Source organism: Thunnus maccoyii, chromosome 8, assembly GCF_910596095.1.
Source record: "Thunnus maccoyii chromosome 8, fThuMac1.1, whole genome shotgun sequence".
NCBI lineage: Eukaryota > Metazoa > Chordata > Actinopteri > Scombriformes > Scombridae > Thunnus > Thunnus maccoyii.
This window is the reverse complement of record NC_056540.1, coordinates 16,242,538-16,259,795: the sequence shown is the minus strand read 5'-3', so window position 1 is coordinate 16,259,795 and position 17,258 is coordinate 16,242,538. Positions and strand designations below refer to the sequence as shown.

The 17,258-nt window shown below is 46.2% G+C and overlaps 1 protein-coding gene across 3 annotated transcripts in view; it reads left to right on the top strand.

Annotated features, from left to right (window-relative positions):
- fgf18a (fibroblast growth factor 18a) overlaps positions 1-16,010 on the top strand; it is a 112,566-nt gene extending 96,556 nt beyond the window's left edge. The window contains exons 1-5 of one of the 3 annotated variants that reach the window (XM_042419858.1): positions 6,226-7,845; positions 11,387-11,426; positions 11,613-11,793; positions 13,445-13,551; positions 13,739-16,010. In XM_042419858.1, coding sequence (XP_042275792.1) covers positions 7,814-7,845; positions 11,387-11,426; positions 11,613-11,793; positions 13,445-13,551; positions 13,739-14,008 — 630 coding nt within the window. In that variant the 5' untranslated portion in view covers positions 6,226-7,813 and the 3' untranslated portion in view covers positions 14,009-16,010. Of the gene's footprint in view, positions 1-6,225; positions 7,846-11,386; positions 11,427-11,612; positions 11,794-13,444; positions 13,552-13,735 lie in introns of those variants that run through there. The other 2 variants (XM_042419857.1, XM_042419859.1) reach the window with 2 other exon arrangements.
- The last annotated feature ends 1,248 nt before the right edge of the window (positions 16,011-17,258 follow it).

The following is a 17,258-nucleotide window of genomic DNA, read 5'->3' as shown; positions in this document are numbered from 1 at the left end:
GGCTACCCTGCAGGCTCCTCCATATGGAACGCGTTAGCCTAGCGATTGCTAATGAAATGCAGGCTGACGTCAGGCAGACACCCACCCATTGTTTTGCTGCTTAATTTGTTATAATATTTGTCTTACAAATGAGGATTTTGCCAGGACAGAGGAAGAATGAAAGGCTACAGGCCCTCATGAACAGAAAGTGGGCAAAAGGTTTTACAGTAAGAGCCCAACGTTAAGACGGCATTGACAGTGGAGGTAGAGAAAAGCTATGGGACTTAGCATAAGTGCTAACACAAGAAGGGCCAGGGCCTCAGCTGTCTAAGTGGGAGGTATAGTGACCGGAGGACTAACATGGGTGGGTGAGCTGGAAAGGGAGGGACCGCTGTAAGAGGCTGGGAGTATGTGTTAATTGCATATGGAAGTTTTTAGCATAAACAAACCTTTCTGCATTACTCACAACAATTTCTTTTAGGAATGCATCATTCAGGCTACTCCTGCAGCTGCCTGCCTGTTTTATGCATCCTCATTTACACTCTTTCAGTAAGTGTTGTTTTTTTTTTTATAATTCTCTCTCTCTCTCTCTCTCTCTCTCTCTTCCTCTCCTTCAAGCCCATTCACCCAGTTTCCAATATACAGAAAAGTCTTCCTAAAATAGGCTCAGTGGAGCAAGTTTAAGAATGCTTTTGTTATTCCAAAGAAGTTGCTGTAATTGACCACCACCTGGGCATCTGGCAGAAGTCACAGTGAGCCAGAGAGCAAGGGATACAGTGGGAGAGGAAGGAGCTGTGAATGGAAAGAATGAAAGAAACGACAAAACAGAGATGAACAAATGGAGACTGAGGAAAGACAAGAAAGGAGGAGAGATTAATGGAGGGGAGGAGGTGGGGGGGAGGGTGAATGATGGAAAGTGTATGTGCTATGCCCCTCTCTCCCTCTCCCCTCTCTTTCTCTCTGTCTCTCTTGCTCTCCCACTCTGACATGTCAGTTCGAAGGTGCTTTATTGGCATGAGTAATGATGGGAGGTGTTGCCAGGGTAATTACATAGCACATTAAAGGGTTTTATAAACATTACAGTTCCTCCTTTGCCCGGTGGCAAGGCCAAAGGGGCAGGAAGAGGGAAAAAACAGAATGAGAGAAATGGACACAGTGAGAGGGAGCAGGAACAGCACAAAGGAGAGCAGAGAGGATGAAAGAGTAAAGGGCATTACTGGGGAGGAGGGGGAGGAAGAGAGAAGGAAGGAGTGTGGAAGAGATGAACAGAAAAGATGACAGGAGCGAAGGTTACCATGCTCAAGGATTCCATCGCTGAGCGCCTGAACATGAAACAGGAAGAAAAAAAAAAAAAAAAACAACATGCCGGATCAGCGTCCAACACAAACCACAGCTGCAATTCACATCACTATGCATGGAGAGCAAAGGATAGCTGCCTCTCACATACACACATGTGCACACACCGACACAACTTTGTGCATACCCTTGTTGACACAATCTTCAGCATTCACACTATAAGCCACACACTCAGCTGTGCACAGTCTGTCACTGAGGGTCATGACACACTCACTCAACCAAACACACACAACCACAAGGACCATAATTAAACAAACATCCACCCATTCGCTGAGAATTGCATATTTATGTACAACCTCATTGGTCAAAAGCAATTAGCTAGAACATCCTCGCAGAGCGCACGAAGCAGCTCCTGCCAGTCAGTGTCAGACAGCATGCAGTCACCACTCCTGCAGTAAGTCTTCATCACACAAGTCTTTTTTTTTTTGTTTCACCCTTTGTTTTGAAGTGTTGTCCATTGTCCATAGAAATTCATTACTATCCCTGGTTTAATTAATTGGGATGATTAGATTAGAAGTTCTTGACTTGTTGGCCCCTATATGAGGTCATGTCATGGCTTCCTGAAGATGTTGATAAAAGATCCAGATGTATAATGATAGAGGCGTTGAAGTTTGATGTCTTTATGTTTTTTTAAATACCACTCTACCGACGCAAAGTGTCCAAGCTTCAGCAAGCGGTCCTGCCAGATGGCACAGAGGCAAAGACATCTAATAGACACAGATGTATGTGGATATTTTGGCAGACATCATTTACAACAATGACAATAAACCTTATAAATATATAATAAAATATGATTCTGGAGCCACTGAAAGAGCACCCTAATGAAAATCATTGATGGTAGATGGCATGACGACAGGTGTAGGCTGAAGAACAAGGCTTACTGGGCACGATTCGCTCTGTAAAACCAGGCTTTGGCCTAACAGTGACAAGCTAGATTGCATGAATAATTACCCTGACATGAGTCCAAAGCAGCATCAAACCCTCCAACTTGAAAGTGTCAAAGTAAAGTTATTCCAGTGCTTCAGCTGGGCTATGTATAGAGACAACAGCTGCAATGGATTCCAGGGCGCAGAGGAGAGTAAACGTTCATATTCATTGGATTAATCTTGCTAAGCGAGAGAAAGGAGCAGGCTGTGCACCACCAACATCGCCGCTAATAAAAACAATATTTTGCTTTTCTCTTCATCTCAACCGCGGCTCACTATCACACAAACGGCTCTCCGCTAATTAATTCCTGCTCTTACTTAGTTGCAGCTGTCGATTCTCTCATCTTGCAGACGCAGACAAGTGGCGAACAGGTTCTCATTTCAAAGCCCGGCACACTGTACACATTCCTTGACTTTGCATGGGCCCCCCTGTCATCAAAGGGCCTTTATTAAGTGTCTCATACATTTACACATTGGGGAACAGTTTAAACTTGGCCCGTGATTAACAGAGCAGGGATATCTATCCCAGGAACCAATGTTAGGCTGACATCTCAACATCTGATGTGAAGTTTAAGGCTCATGTCTGCAGGTATTAATCAAAGCCACAAGCCTCTCTCTCCCTCCAGAGATCCCACATACACACAGGCCTGCTTCTCCAGTCCCTCCTCCCATCCAAACATATACAGCCCATACCTTATAGACAAAGCTAATTGGACACAATCCACTGCACGTGACACATCCAAATCTGCACAATGTGTCACCAGGATGATGGATTGCATTTATACTGTTCAAAGTTTTTAAAGTGTCTAACACTTTAGAGCACACAGCGGGGGGATGATATCGCCTGTCTGCCAACTTGTCTTTGACTAAACCAAGGCATATCTAAACTTGACTCCTCACACACACACCACTACACACACACGCACACATACATCCCACTGTCATAATGAGTCAACAACTGGCCCGCGGCTCAGACGCTCCAAGCTCTGCATTAGGTTCCACTCCAGTCACCCATAACATAGAGTCCAGCACACCCTGCCTCTCCTCCACGGTGACCTTGGGGTCAGGCCAGAATATAATGAGAGTGCTGTTTGGGGATTTGTTGGACTGTGATAGAGAAAGGGCAAGCACACGCAATGCACCCTGGGTCTTTGTCTGGGTGCTGATGGTATTGACGAGCGCTGATCGATGTTAATTGCTAGACAGAATGGCCATATTGACCAGGCTCCCTGGATGAAGAAGCCTGCAGGCCCAGTCAAAGAGAGAGAGACAGAGATACAGGGAGAAAAAGCTGCTGGGCCCAGACCTACAGCAGCTACTGGGCCCCAGATATACACACACACACACACACACAGCTCTCATTCACTTTAATGAGTCGAGAGAGGAGCACAAAGGCATAACGTCCATCAATGCCAAGTCTATTCAACACAACAGAGGGTATATGCAAAAAATATGTGTCCTGGTGTGTGTCTCTTTGTGTTTGTGTGTGCACATGTGCATGTATGAATAATGTGTGCGGCAAAGTTGGTCTGCATGAAAGTACGACGGTTTTTTGAGCGCGGGGAAACGGCAAGGAGACATCCATGTATGTGAGGATGTGTGTGAATACAGGTTTGTGTGTGCGTCTTAGCTAAGGATCAATAGGCAGGAGCTGCAGAGGCAAAGACATGGGCAATCAATATGCTGGCTGCAAACAGAGGGAGGGACAGAGTGAGCAGATAAAAAACAGCCGGGGAGATTAAAGAGACAGATAGGGAGGACAGAAAATGAAAGAGAGAAAGAGTGATGTGACAGAAGGGGCGAGAGAGAGAAAAAAAGGCCTGTTTGGTTTTAAATCAGTTTCCCCCCCAACTTTGGGTTATTTTTGGGACAATGTGCGTGCAAACCAGGTAACATTTTGTTTCTTTCTGCCAGCACAAACACCTGACGATCATTTCACTCCATCATGAACTTTACATGCAGCAAGTAATTACAGGACAAAAAAATTGTGAAACTTACTCCAAGTACAGCTTTGTCTAACGAATAATAAGGTATGAATGCTTGAGCAACAACTTTATATTTTAATGGTCTCTGACCCCAGATGAAAATAAGGCCTCAAGTCTTTCATTTGTACCTTAATGGATGTTCATACTGCTGAGCCAGATACCTTAACTCTTGTCTCCCAGAAGAATCTCATAAATTTTATGAATTTACAATGGCAATAAGACAATCTCATCTTTTGGAAAATCTACTACTATCTGCAAATCTACTGCTACTATTAAATCAGGCTTTTGTGTATCATATGAATGAAGTTTGGATGTTCTGCCTGCTAGTCCGTCCTCCACCAGTATACCAAGATGTGCTGTAGTCCCTTTTCTGAACCCTTCCATCTGGGCTTAAGAGTACCAGACGGGCCCATACCTCATCACCAGAATGTGGTTCAAATCCCTCTCCACAACATTTACACTCTTGTCCCTTGCAGCAGTGCGGTGAGCAGCGAAAAAGCACCCAGACACAGGTGCAAAGACAGAGAGAGCCAGTGGTAGGAAAGAAGGCCAAAGGCTTGTCTATGGAGCATGACTGGAAAGGCATTCAACCACAGTACCCCTACCCAGCCCAGCTCAACCCTGTCCAGTTGCAGAAGTCTGTGTGTGTGTGTGTGTGTGTGTGTGTGTGTGTGTGTGTGTGTGTGTGTGTGTGTGAGATTTGAAAGTACAATGTTGAAAAGAATAAGCCTACACTTGGAGCCAAGATAACTGTCCCTGATGTATGAGGCCAACCCCCTCCCACCTCCACACACACACACACACACACACACACACACACACACTCGCACAAATTTACTCTCCTCTCTATTCTCTCTCTTAGTGTGTGTGTGTGTGTGTGTGTGTGTGTGTGTGTGTGTGTGTGTGTGTGTGTGTGTGTGTGTGTGTGTGAATGAAAGGTATGGCAGGAGTGTTGTGTTGGCTTGGCTGACCGTCTGCGGTTGTGCGGCAGTGAGAGGGAGTTTTGGGAGCTCAGAGCGGGCGTTGCTGCCGAAATCCCTGAGAAATGTTCGTTTTGGATCCGTATCCGTGCTTACATACCGCCCTCCCGACTGTCTCTCATTCTCTGTTTCATTTTTCCCTCTTAAGGTTTAACTTAAAAGTTATGAAATGGGGAGTCAAAATACATCACTTGAAAGCGCAGCGACTCTGAAGAGTGTGTGTGTGTGTGTGTGTGTGTGTGTGTGTGTGTGTGTGTGTGTGTGTGTGCGTGTGTGTGCGTGTTTGTGTGTGTGTATGAGTGAGTGAGTGCACTGCCCTCCACACTTCATCCTGAGTCCGGGGCCACTGAGGCTGCAGGGGTGAGGTTATCTTTGGGGGAGATAATAGAGGGCAAGAAGTCTGCTTGGTTTCAAGGCAGATGTTCACTTGACGGAGGCAGGTGGCTTTGTTTTATAAGAATCTTTTTTTAAGTTTTTTTTTCCACTTTCTCTTTCGGTTAGAGACATTTTCAAGAGCCCAATTCATTTATTCAGAAATGTACTTTAAAATCGTATTTTCTGGAGATAAGTGAATTCATCCCGATAAAATTACATAATTCAAATAGTTTCCAGTGCATTTTGCTTTTTTCAAGATTTTCCACAAACACATATTAGTTGAAATAAGGCAGAATAGATAACACAAATAACGACCTGTACGAAAATTTCCTGATTAGAAGTTAGTTTGTGTTGTAAACAAGAGACATTATCTCACCTCATTAGCAGATGTTTTTCACTTAAAATTGATAGTTTTTCAGTGTTAGTTTGGTCGGCATCGCATAGCGACTGACTAATCCCATTTTGATCCAATAAGTGTGCATATGCGTGTGAGTGAAGGGGAGAGAGAGGGAGAGAGAGAGAGAGAGAGAGAGAGAGAGAGAGAGAGAGGTGGGAGGGGGTGAGGAGAGGAGAGGAGAGGAGGGGAGGGAGGGAGGATTGATCCGCGTCTGTTAAAATCTTGTTCTGGTTTTTCTTGGAGTGAGGTCTGTGCCTGCCGACGCGCCTCTCCTGTGCAGCCCCCCTCAAGAAGAGCTTTTTATGGAAGGAAACCTTGGAATTTTTTGAAAGGGAGAAAGATCTACATAATACCAGAAAAGTGGATAAAAAAAAACGCACGGCTGGGTTCTTTCTGCGTTCTCTCTTGCGTTTTCTCCTCTGGTGTCTGAATGAAACAGGGAGGCAGATATAAGGGGGAGAGGGACGGTGCAGGTTTTGGACTGGGAGTCGATCTGTCAGTGTGATTTTGAGTAAACACGTTTCCAGTGGGCCCGTTTAACTTTTATTTCTTCAGAAACTGGCGAGCTCGTCTCCTCTCCTCTTGCACCGCGGAGTTCGTTTTTTCTCGGAACGAAGAGACTTTCGTGTTTTTTCCCCTTCAGAGAAACTGCTTAAACTTTCTACGTTTAAAAAAATAAATAAAAAGATCGGATTGCATTTTCCCCCTTCAAACATTTTGGAGGTGATGTCATCGTGCTGTGTTTTGGCTGGTATTGTGTCGAGAAGGCGCAGGGAGGACTACTGCAGCCAGGCGGTAACCAGCGGCTGAGGCAGCGGGGAAGTCCGGAAAATCAGGTGCAAAGTGCGGCTGTCATTTCCTCGCTGTGTCGCGGGTGGCTGAGTCCGCCACCCAGTCACAGCTGTTCTCATCCTCTCCAGCCACCCCTCCCTCCCTCGTCTTTCCTTCTCCTTTATTATCCCTTCCCATTCTCATTCAGCACTCTCCATATACCCCTCTGAGCTGGACCGCTCCGGGACCTTATCACTCTCTCTGTCGGACACTGTTGGTCGGTGTCACCTGAGCCACAGACCCGTTGATCCAGCGTGGGGGCGCAGACATGACCGAGACCGCCTTGCATTACCCTGCGCCCGCAGAGCCCCCGTCTCCAGCTCGCCGTTTGCTCCATCAGCCAACCCAGGTAGCTCACCTCCAACAGTTCCTGATCCTGCACTGCTGGGAATAAACCTTCCTCCTGCTCCTGTCTGTGTTGGGACAAACACTCCTTTCTTCTGTCATCTCACCTACTACAGAATTCATTTTGGAGACCAGAAGCTTGCTGTTGCGCTGAAACGTTACGCATTGGATTACGCAGAAGATTACGCACGCTCCGCATCTGTCCGCAGGGCCAAGCATCATTCAGAGGGTCAACAAGGTCGATTGGAGTTTGTAATCTGTGAGGCGTGCGCGCGCTTTCACCTGTTCGTCTCCTTGTCGGGGACGCGCAGCGTTTAAAGCCCTAACCTTCCCCCTTTGCTCCCCCGCCCATCCGTCTCTCCCCCGGTCTGGACAGCTGTTAGAGGTTGCCCGGCGGTCACAGTGGCACAGTTACTCCGGCCTCACACCCCACCTTGCCCGCGCCTGTACATTTACCCACGCCGGGGGAACCGGGGCACGCCGCCGCCGATGCCAACGGGAGTGTCCGCTGACTCTTTGACTCTGCACAACATTCAGCGGATTCCAGCCACAGAGGGGAACTCTCCGGACTGTCGGACTGGCTCAAACCGAGCGAGGAGACTGTCTCTGGGCCAAGTTCCATAGTGGAGGGGGGAAGCAATGTGGTCCCTTCTTTCCACGCTGACCGTCTTGTAAGTCACTTTTATCACTTTATTGTGTAATAATCTCATTTTCCTACTCAGGTTCTTTGTCTTTTTTCAGTTGTTTAAACTATTTCCATGAAAGGCCTAGCTATAGATGAAGATGATGGAGAGGAAGGTTGCAGTGTCTAACGATTACATCACTCCTCATCAGTCCCCATAGAAAACATGCCATGGAAGGCCCTGTTTTGATTGGCTGACAGTTCAGGGTCACTGGGTCAGAGTCAGGGCCATGTTACTCATAAAACCTGCCATAAACATCTCCATCACCATCTGCACTTACTTCAGGGATGGCCAAGCTGGCTTAGGGAAGGCCATTTTCCCATCGCCAAAAAAATGTTTTTTTTCCTATTGAAAATATTTCAGAAGTTGAGTCAAATAACACCGGCTTTATCTAGTGGGATAGGAAAATGATATAGTGCCAAGAGCAAATCTAAGGGAGGAGGATACAGACTCAGGGGGCTTGAGTTTGCCCATTCGAGGTGTGTCTTGTTAAAAGCCAAGGGATTTATTTTTCTTTCTTTGTGTCGGCTGTACTTCTCCCAGATGGCAGTCATCTCCAGATACTTCTCATTCCTCACACAACCTGGACAGGGTGTGTGCTGCTGCTGCTGCCGCTGCTGCTGGTGTCTGCCTGACTTTCTCTCTCCTCTGTGTCTCCCTCACACTCTCCACTTACCTACCTAACTGCCTACATCTGTCTTCCTGTCTTGCCTATACCCCATTTTTCCACAGATACTTGCTCAGATAAAAAGTATGAATTAATAACTGATGAATGATGGCGCCCCTGGCAGTATCTGAGGAGGAGCAGTCGGAGTGTTTAGTCTGCTGGTTTTAGTTTAAGTCTACCAGAGCCAATAATCTATCCATTCATTTCCTTCTTGCCTATCGCTTTTACCACAGCCACTTCATCATATCTGCACTTATTCTCAAAACATGTTGTTTTACCAACTTGACGATGTGTCTTCAGCCAGTGAGAAAAGCCACAGGCCTTTTGCCACAACAACCTGTTGCTCTTCTCCTAAAGCCACAGCTCCATATCAAGGCCCTCTGCTTCTCTAACCAGTGCTCCACCGTTGGGTTTGTTACTGCTGATACCACTCACACGCCCACTAGCCTAACCACTATTCCTCACCAAGGGCCACTGCTGAACATCTGAAACTCTTGCAACGTGCCGAAGCCCACTGCTGCAGTGTTGGCCTACCACTCTAACCACTGCTACACACAGCTGAAACCGCTGCTCTGCACTGAGTCCCACCAGGCCGACCGCTCTCACTCCACGCTGGTGCCCAGTCCTCGGTGCTGAGGCCTGCTAGTCTAACCGCAGCCTCCATATGGTAGATCTGCTGGGACGCAGGTTTATGATGTCAGACCCTTGCTTGTTTTGGCAGCCGGCCAAGGCGCACCGGGCTTTCCCTCTCTCCATACCTCCTTCTGTCTTTACTTCCCCGACTTTTACTGTGCGCTCTCTTATTCTCTCATTTTCTCATCCCTCCCCCACCCCCGGCTGATCCTGTCTCCCTCTTTCCTCTCTCCTTCTCTTTCTCTCTGTGGCTGGCATAATATGGAGTGTCTGTGGTTTTTGTGGGAGCAGGGGAATCCAGTGCAGAGGCACTTTTCCTGCAGTGTCCTCGGCGGCAGTGCAGCCGTGGTGTTTTAACAGCTGAGAGTCCTCACAATGCACAGGCGCTCAGGTTTTTTCGGCTGCGCAGGCAAAATGTGAGGGCCAACACTCTACTGCATTGCCCAGGATGTCTGCATCTATTAGAACAGCTCAAGGGCCAACACACCAGCTATGGGAAAGAAAAGATTGGGAGGAGAAAGGCTGAGAGAAAGGAAGCAAGATGTTTGTGATGGTATATGTGTGTGTGTGTGTGTGTGAGTCAGGAGGCAGTGACATGTGTTACGATGTGCATGAGTTGAACCCCCTTCCTCTTTCTTTCCCATTATTTATCTTTTTGTCTACTTCTCACGCCAGACCACACTCTGTGGTTATACTACTGTCTCTCATTTTGGCATTTTTTCTTCTCCTTTCTTAGAGGTGTAACCTTAGTCTTTTTTTTTTTATCCCTCTCTCCTCTTTCTCACATCTGTGCATCTGCCCACTCTTTCTGATTTTATCTCACCTCTTTTATTCTCTGTCAGCATTCTCTGGCTTCATCTCCCCTCTGTTTATTCTTACATCACCTTCCTCTGTCCTGCGTTCTCCCAATCCCTTTGTGTACCTCTCAGTCTACCTCTCTCTCCTCCTCGCTATCTCCCTGTCTCAGCAGCGCGTACATCTTTGCTTTGGCCCAGCTGTCAGCTGCCTGCTCCTCCTGTACACACACACACACACACCCTGCACACATCTGCACATCTGTGTGCATGCCCATGACAGTGCGGAGGAGTCGCCTTGCTAACCCCAAACATAAAGGAAGATGGGAGGCAGGGAGCGATAGGAGAAAGGTAGAGTGGACAGAGAGGCGAGGAAAGAGAGAGATAACGTAGAGGAAAGATAGGGAGGACAACAAGTCAGAGAAAGAGAGAGGAGCAGAGAGAGAAGAGGCATGCAGAGAGATAGCAAAAAATGAGGTGGGGAAAGACAAAAGTTGTAGGATTGCCTCTCAGCCCACACACTTGGTTCTGAACTTCATCAAGTCTTCAGCCACTAATTCAGAGCAGTTCAAGGACTGCCAGAGTAGATTTTGCGCAACTGAATTCCTCCCTTTCTAAAGCTGTAAATAACAATTGATATATTCAAGGTCAAGGTCTAAACTTCAATTAAGCAATGAAATAAAGTGAAAAGAATTTTAATTGTAACTATAACCAGCTGTTTCTGTCATAAACGTCTCTAAATGTCCAGATAGTCAGAAGGATAAGGTCGAAATAAGTAATAATACAAATAAATTATATTTTCACATGAACAATACACATATATTCTGTATGCTACACCACCATAATTATTCCCCATCAATTGATTCATCCATAAATCATCTTTCCACACATTTGGGTAGCTCATGTTCTCACTTATTCATAGCATCTCTAAATGTGACCACAGTCCACCGCTCTCCAAAGCCACATCACAGCAGCGTGTACACCTGTAGTCAAGCCCAGCTGTCTACATACACAGAGCAGCCAAATAAGTCAGCCCATTCCCTTAGATGTCCAAACCAAAACATGTTCTAGTTGTCTCGGCATGTTTGCCATTTCGCCATGGTCCAATCAGGTCATTTGGAGGCCAGATTTTGGTGTGGCGAAAGTCACTGACGGGTCAGAAATTAGGTTTGGAAAGAAGGCTGGTAGCGTAACTATAAACACTGCTCTGGGTGTTGTCTGTCTGCCGATCCTGGACATCTGCCTGTCTGTATGTCAAGTTGCTGTGCCAGCCGCACACCCAGCAGTGTGAGTAATCACCCAATAAGGGAAAGAGATGTTGAACAGAGAGAACAGCAGAGAAGAAAGAAATGGAAATGATGGTGTCACGCTTGACTTTTCCAACACTAAATGTTGCTTACATATTTCTAAATTCATCTGTTTCTACTTTTTCCAGATGTATCCAGATGTTGCTGGTGATGTGCAATCCATTACAGGTAAGAGTCTGCATGCTTGACAGTGAATGATTGTACAGTATAAAAGACATGTTGTATATTGGTAGTAGGTGAAAATTTTAAAGCCTGTTCATGACTCTGTATGTGTGTGTGTGTGTGTGTGTGTGTGTGTGTGTGTATGTGTGTGTGTGTGCGCCAACCTCTGGATGTGTGTGTGTGTGTTCTCAGCAGGTACTTGGTGTGGATGGGGTCAACTTCAGTGTGCATGTGGAGAACCAGACACAGGTGCGAGACACCATGAGTCGGCGACACCACCGGGTTTACCAGCTCTACAGTCGCACCAGCGGCAAACACGTCCAGGTGCTGGGACGCAGAATCAGCGCCCGTGGAGAAGATGGAGACAAATATGGTAAGACACACACACACAGAGGTGCGCAGGGAGGCAGTAAACACACAGATTAACACTTTGGTACGTGTGTGAATGCGACACTGAGAAAGATTCTGACTTGCACACATGCACGCTCATACCATCTAAAGACTGCAAGTACAAAGACTTGAAGATTGACCAAGTGCATGCATGAACGGATACAGAATGCAGCTGTGCAGGCACACTCACAAAAGCACACACACATGCCTCCCCAGGCTTTGGCAGAGGGGCAGTGGAGCTTGTCTTGGGAGTACAAAGACCTCATCGACTGGCTGCTGACTCAATGATTCACAAGAGAGCAAAAGAAAGAGAAAAAGAGAGAAAGAAGGTGTTAGTGAAAAAAAAAAGTGTGAGTTAGACGCAGAAGCCTGGCAGGTAGAGTGTCGGACCGAGTGTTAGAAACTCATCTCCTTCATCGATCCCTGCATTGATTTCTCATCCTCCCTGTTGTCTCCTCTGGATTTAAAACAGCAGGCTTCCTCTCCCTCCCTCCCTCCCTCCCTCCCTCCATCCTTTACACTCCCTCTGTCCATCCCCCACTCCCTCCTCCTCTCCTCCTTCTCTGTCTGTAATGATGTCTAACCCATTCTTAAACTACACACAGAATCAATGGGCTGAAGAAAGCCAAGCCATAAAGCTAGAGTTCATATTTCTGTATGTACTCCAGCGGTGGCTCATATTGCACATCCCTTCCATTCACAAACATGTCAGGTTGGTAACGCGCCACTTCAAGCCATAAATTGGACCGTAGATGCAGAAGCCTGTCTGTTTTTGACAAATACCACACCAAAGAGTAAAAGAAACCAACTATGGCATTGAGGTATTACACAGGGGAACCAAGAGCAGAACGAGAAGAAATACAGCAAAGAAGGGGCGGGTGCATGAAGATATACACATGAAGTGAAAGAGCAGAAGGGAGACGAGAGGAGAGTTGGGGGAAGAGAGGAAGAGGGCAAGCAGGAGGGAGGTATTGATTTCTCTTGACCCCTTTGTTGACTAAGGTCATGTAGGAACCATTTTAGGGATTTATTTTTAAACAGGCACAAACGCTCTCTGAAGATGTGTAGTTAGTGAAGCGATATTGCCTGGAAGGACGAACATACATACACAAACACACATGCACACGCCTTAAAACAACAGGGTCGCAGACACTCAGTCTGAGTGTTCTCCTGCTTCTCCCAGGCCCACTGTGCTCTGTCTACTTTCGGCTGTTATCTTTTTTACGAGGCCCATTTGTGGTCAGCAGCCTCACATCCATGTGTGTGACCAGGCTTATCTTACAACCATCTGTCCAGCCAGAGACATTTACATCTGTGTGTGATTTATCAGCACGTTTAATGGCGACTATGAATCCTAAAACTGTGATTCGATGTGAATGCCTTACCTGGTTTAAAAGCCAAATCTGATTTAATGATGGTTGATAATCTGTGCAATTAATGTCACTCTGTTAATGGAAGCTTGAACGTTGTTTTTTTGCTATGGCAAGTGAACTAACTGAGCTCTAAATATGCGTTACCTTAATCTTTCTACCTTTAATACTTACGCAGTAAAACCTAATACATGAGAGATCTGGTAAACACTGGCACACTGTGGCTCTAATGTCTGTCTGTCGTTCTGTCTGTCCCTTCACAAGCCCAGCTCGTAGTGGAGGCCGATACCTTTGGTAGCCAGGTGAGAATCCGGGGCAAAGAAACCAATTTCTACCTGTGCATGAACCGCCGGGGCAAGCTGGTAGGAAAGGTGAGACTTCTTTTGGTTAACACAGACATGTTTATTAAAAAAAAAATCTTATTGCTATTTTCATTCAGTTTCCTGACCAGCCTCTTTTTGTTTCTCCAAATGTGTGTGTGTGTGTGTCTGTGTGTGTGTGTATGTGTGTGTGTGTGTGTGTGGGTGGGTAACTGTGGTTTCTCTGCTCTCTCAGAAGGCCAGTAATCGAAGCGCCGACTGCGTCTTTGTGGAAAAGGTTCTGGAAAACCACTACACAGCTCTGATGTCAGCGCGCTACACGGGCTGGTATGTGGGCTTCACGAAAAGAGGGCGTCCACGCCGCGGCCCCCACACACTCCCCAACCAACAGGACGTACACTTCATGAAGCGCTTCCCGCCTGGGGAGCAGCCTGACCTCACCACCCCCTTTCGATTCACCACCGTCAGCAAGCGGGGCAAGAGGGTGCGTGCTACTGGGCCCCGCTAGTAGTGGCTAACGCTAGCACCCACTGTCTTGTCATCCAAAGCCTTGACCTGAGCCTGCCAATGGCTAACCTAGTCATCTCTTCCGCCTCACATGACTGAACATCTCCCTTTGTTGGGACAAACATTGACCAGAAACTTGATGAATCATTCATGGGGTTTAGCTTTACACCTACTAATTTGCCACTACAGCCCCCTAGTTAGTGATCATTCCTCTCAGTTTTAGTTCCCTTACTGGACCAACTGGACCATTACTGGTCCATCACTGGAAGCTCTATGGACCTGGTCTGCTTCCCTTCATAGGCCAGAAATATTGACAGGGAACCTGAAGGGCAGCCAAACAGAGTCCCCAGCTTATGGCTCCACAAAGGCCTTTATTTCACAACCATGAAAACCACAAGGCCTTCATGTCTCCTGTTCTGGACCAGCTGGACAATGTCAAGTATGGGATTACAACTGGACCATGCAGGGAGAGAACAAGGGTGGGAAAGACTGACTGAACAAGGGAGTGGGTGCTTAGCCTATGGGATAAAGGGAAAACAAGAAGGAGAAGACAGGACAACCGCGGAGTGGACAAAGGGATAAAATGATCTGCACCGAACAAATAATGGACTGTTGACATGTGACGCACTTATTTTTCTCACCGCTAAATTGGTGAGAACCTGTGAGACTGTCGGATGAACGGATGGATGAATGAGGGAATGATAAAGTGAGTGACTTACTGACAAAATGCATGTTTGTAAGATGAAGAAATATATGTAACTGTGTGTGCGTGCGTGTGTGTTTGTGTGTGTGAGTGAGTGCACCAACAACCGTGAGTGAAGCTGGATCACGAGGGACTCTGGAGAGGGACCATACAGTCCCTGCATGAACCCGTGACAACTCACTGCAGGGACTGAAGCTTTAGGAACTGGAATGTATAAAAACCAAGCTGCACCAAAAAACAGCCAGCCAATCACAGAAAAACCAAACCAACGACCAACCAAAGACAACTGGAGACCTTCTTCATGACTCCTCTTTACGCCCTGCTCCCCCCACCAACCCCCTCCCCCCCAGGACACAACACCCTCTGCTTATAGGTGCAGAGGATGACGAGCGCAAGGGGGGAGCATGGCGGGGAGGGCGCCTTCTCTATTAGCATTGCTATAGAAACGACCCAGGGGATGATGCTCCCGTGCGATACCGTGGATACAGAATGCTGCTACCAGGACATTCAGTGGAACAAACCAAAGTCTCATGCATACACACAGGAGAAAAAATATTAAAGGGAACAATTTATTGAAAGTTATATATATATTATATATATAAAAGAAGACAGAAACCCTAAATAAGCAATCTTACTATGATGGTTACTATAATTATTACGATAAAATTATTTCATTTATTTATTTCAGCTCTGTGTGCAGCAGTCTTTCTCGACTCAGTAAACCTTACAGAAACATTTCCTGTGTGTCTTTGAACTGCTTCTTCACACGCTCTCTTTTCTGTCACGAATAGATTCACGTTCAGAGAGGCTCCAGATGTGCTCAGCTGGCTTTAGTGTTCTATTAGTTGATCGATTGAACATTAATTGGCAATCTTTGATAACCTATAAATCATTTAAGTCCTGTATGAAGCAAGAATACTATACATTTGCTTGTTTTGGCTTCTGTAACGTGACGGTTAAATGGTTTTCTGCTGTATATAATTCTGATTTGAACATTGTTAGGTTTTGGATTGTTGGTTAAACAAAACAAGCAATCTCTTTAAACAAGTGTGATAAGCTTTAGGGTTGGGCACTATGGTGATATGCACGGTGATGCAATATTAATTTGGCAAGTGTCACAGAATTGGTCATACTGTTTACACTGAGGGTATCCACCCCTGTATCCCATATGAATGATGATAATATCTCTGGCTGTATCAGACCATGGTTGATGCAATCAGTCAGACAGCGCAGTGATTTATGGTAATATTGTGTTTGAATGCGTTTTACATCAATTTTTAGGTATTAACATGTCTTACATATCACCATACCACCCACTCCAAAATGGGATTTTTCACCATTTTTTGACTAAACCACTAATTAATTAATTGAAAAAAAAAACAATCCACAGATGAATCTTTAATGAAAATACATGTTAGTTGCTGCTCTAGCTTGCTTTACAATTCTTAGAAAACTACTTAGGAGATTTGAAAACTTCCTCTGAGCGAGTATCAAGGGCCAATAGCGGACTGTCATGGCAACCTCACTCTCTTCCTCCTATCAGGTGTGAGAGTTACTGTAGTGATTGCATTTCCGACAGAACGCTCCCTGACACCTGCAGCACTTTTAGTCTGATTAGATTTCTGATAGAGCCGAGATGCGAGCACTTGAAGGCCACAGAAGAACGGACTCTCAAACTGTAAGTGGTTAGCATAGGTGAAGTAGCCACTGAAGCGCTCAAGATCTGATCTCATTAAATTGTACAAAAATACAGAAATAAGACTGACCAGCTTCACTCAAGAACCCTTTGAAATTGCCAGTCGTGCACCAACTTTTCTGCAAAAAACAACAGTCATCTCCATGTTGTAAAGTAATACCCTGAATATACAGCATGAAGGATAAGACAAAACAGGGGAAAGGAAACATGCAGTAGTGAGTTTGAGTTTCATAGCTGCTTCTCGTCTCATCTATCCTGCTCTTATCCCCCGCATCCCTCCCCTTCCTTCCCTATCCTAGCGGGAGGTCACTGAAGAGATGTCGCTGCCAAATGACCCAATCATGCCGGGAGACACAAACAGCTGACTCAGGGGGAAAAAAGGGTTGTACCAGAGGATTCCTATTGCAAGGCAGCAGGAATCTGTGCTGGAGGGGGGTGGTATAAGGAGGAGACAGTGGGGTGGGAGGGAAATGGGGGTGGGGTGGGGGGTGGGGGTCGGATAAAGAAGAGCGAGTAAGGGGTGGTGGTGGGGTGAGTTGTTCATTTCTGGAACGTTGCTCCAGTTCCACTCGGGAATGATGGAAATATTCTGCGTAGCCAAACCCAGAGTGGAAGGTGTATGGTAATCATGTCGGGGAAGGAATGCCAAATATGTGCGTGAGAACGGAGCTGTGACCTGAGAGCTGCAGGAATTATGGGCCAAAATCCCACAGACCCAGAGGAAGCACACACACCCATACACACATCATATACTAATGGTGCTCCACCAAGCACAAATCCATCCCACATAACTTATTCCCAGAATTTGAAACATTCTACTATACTGAACTAAACCCAGAAATGTAGAAAACC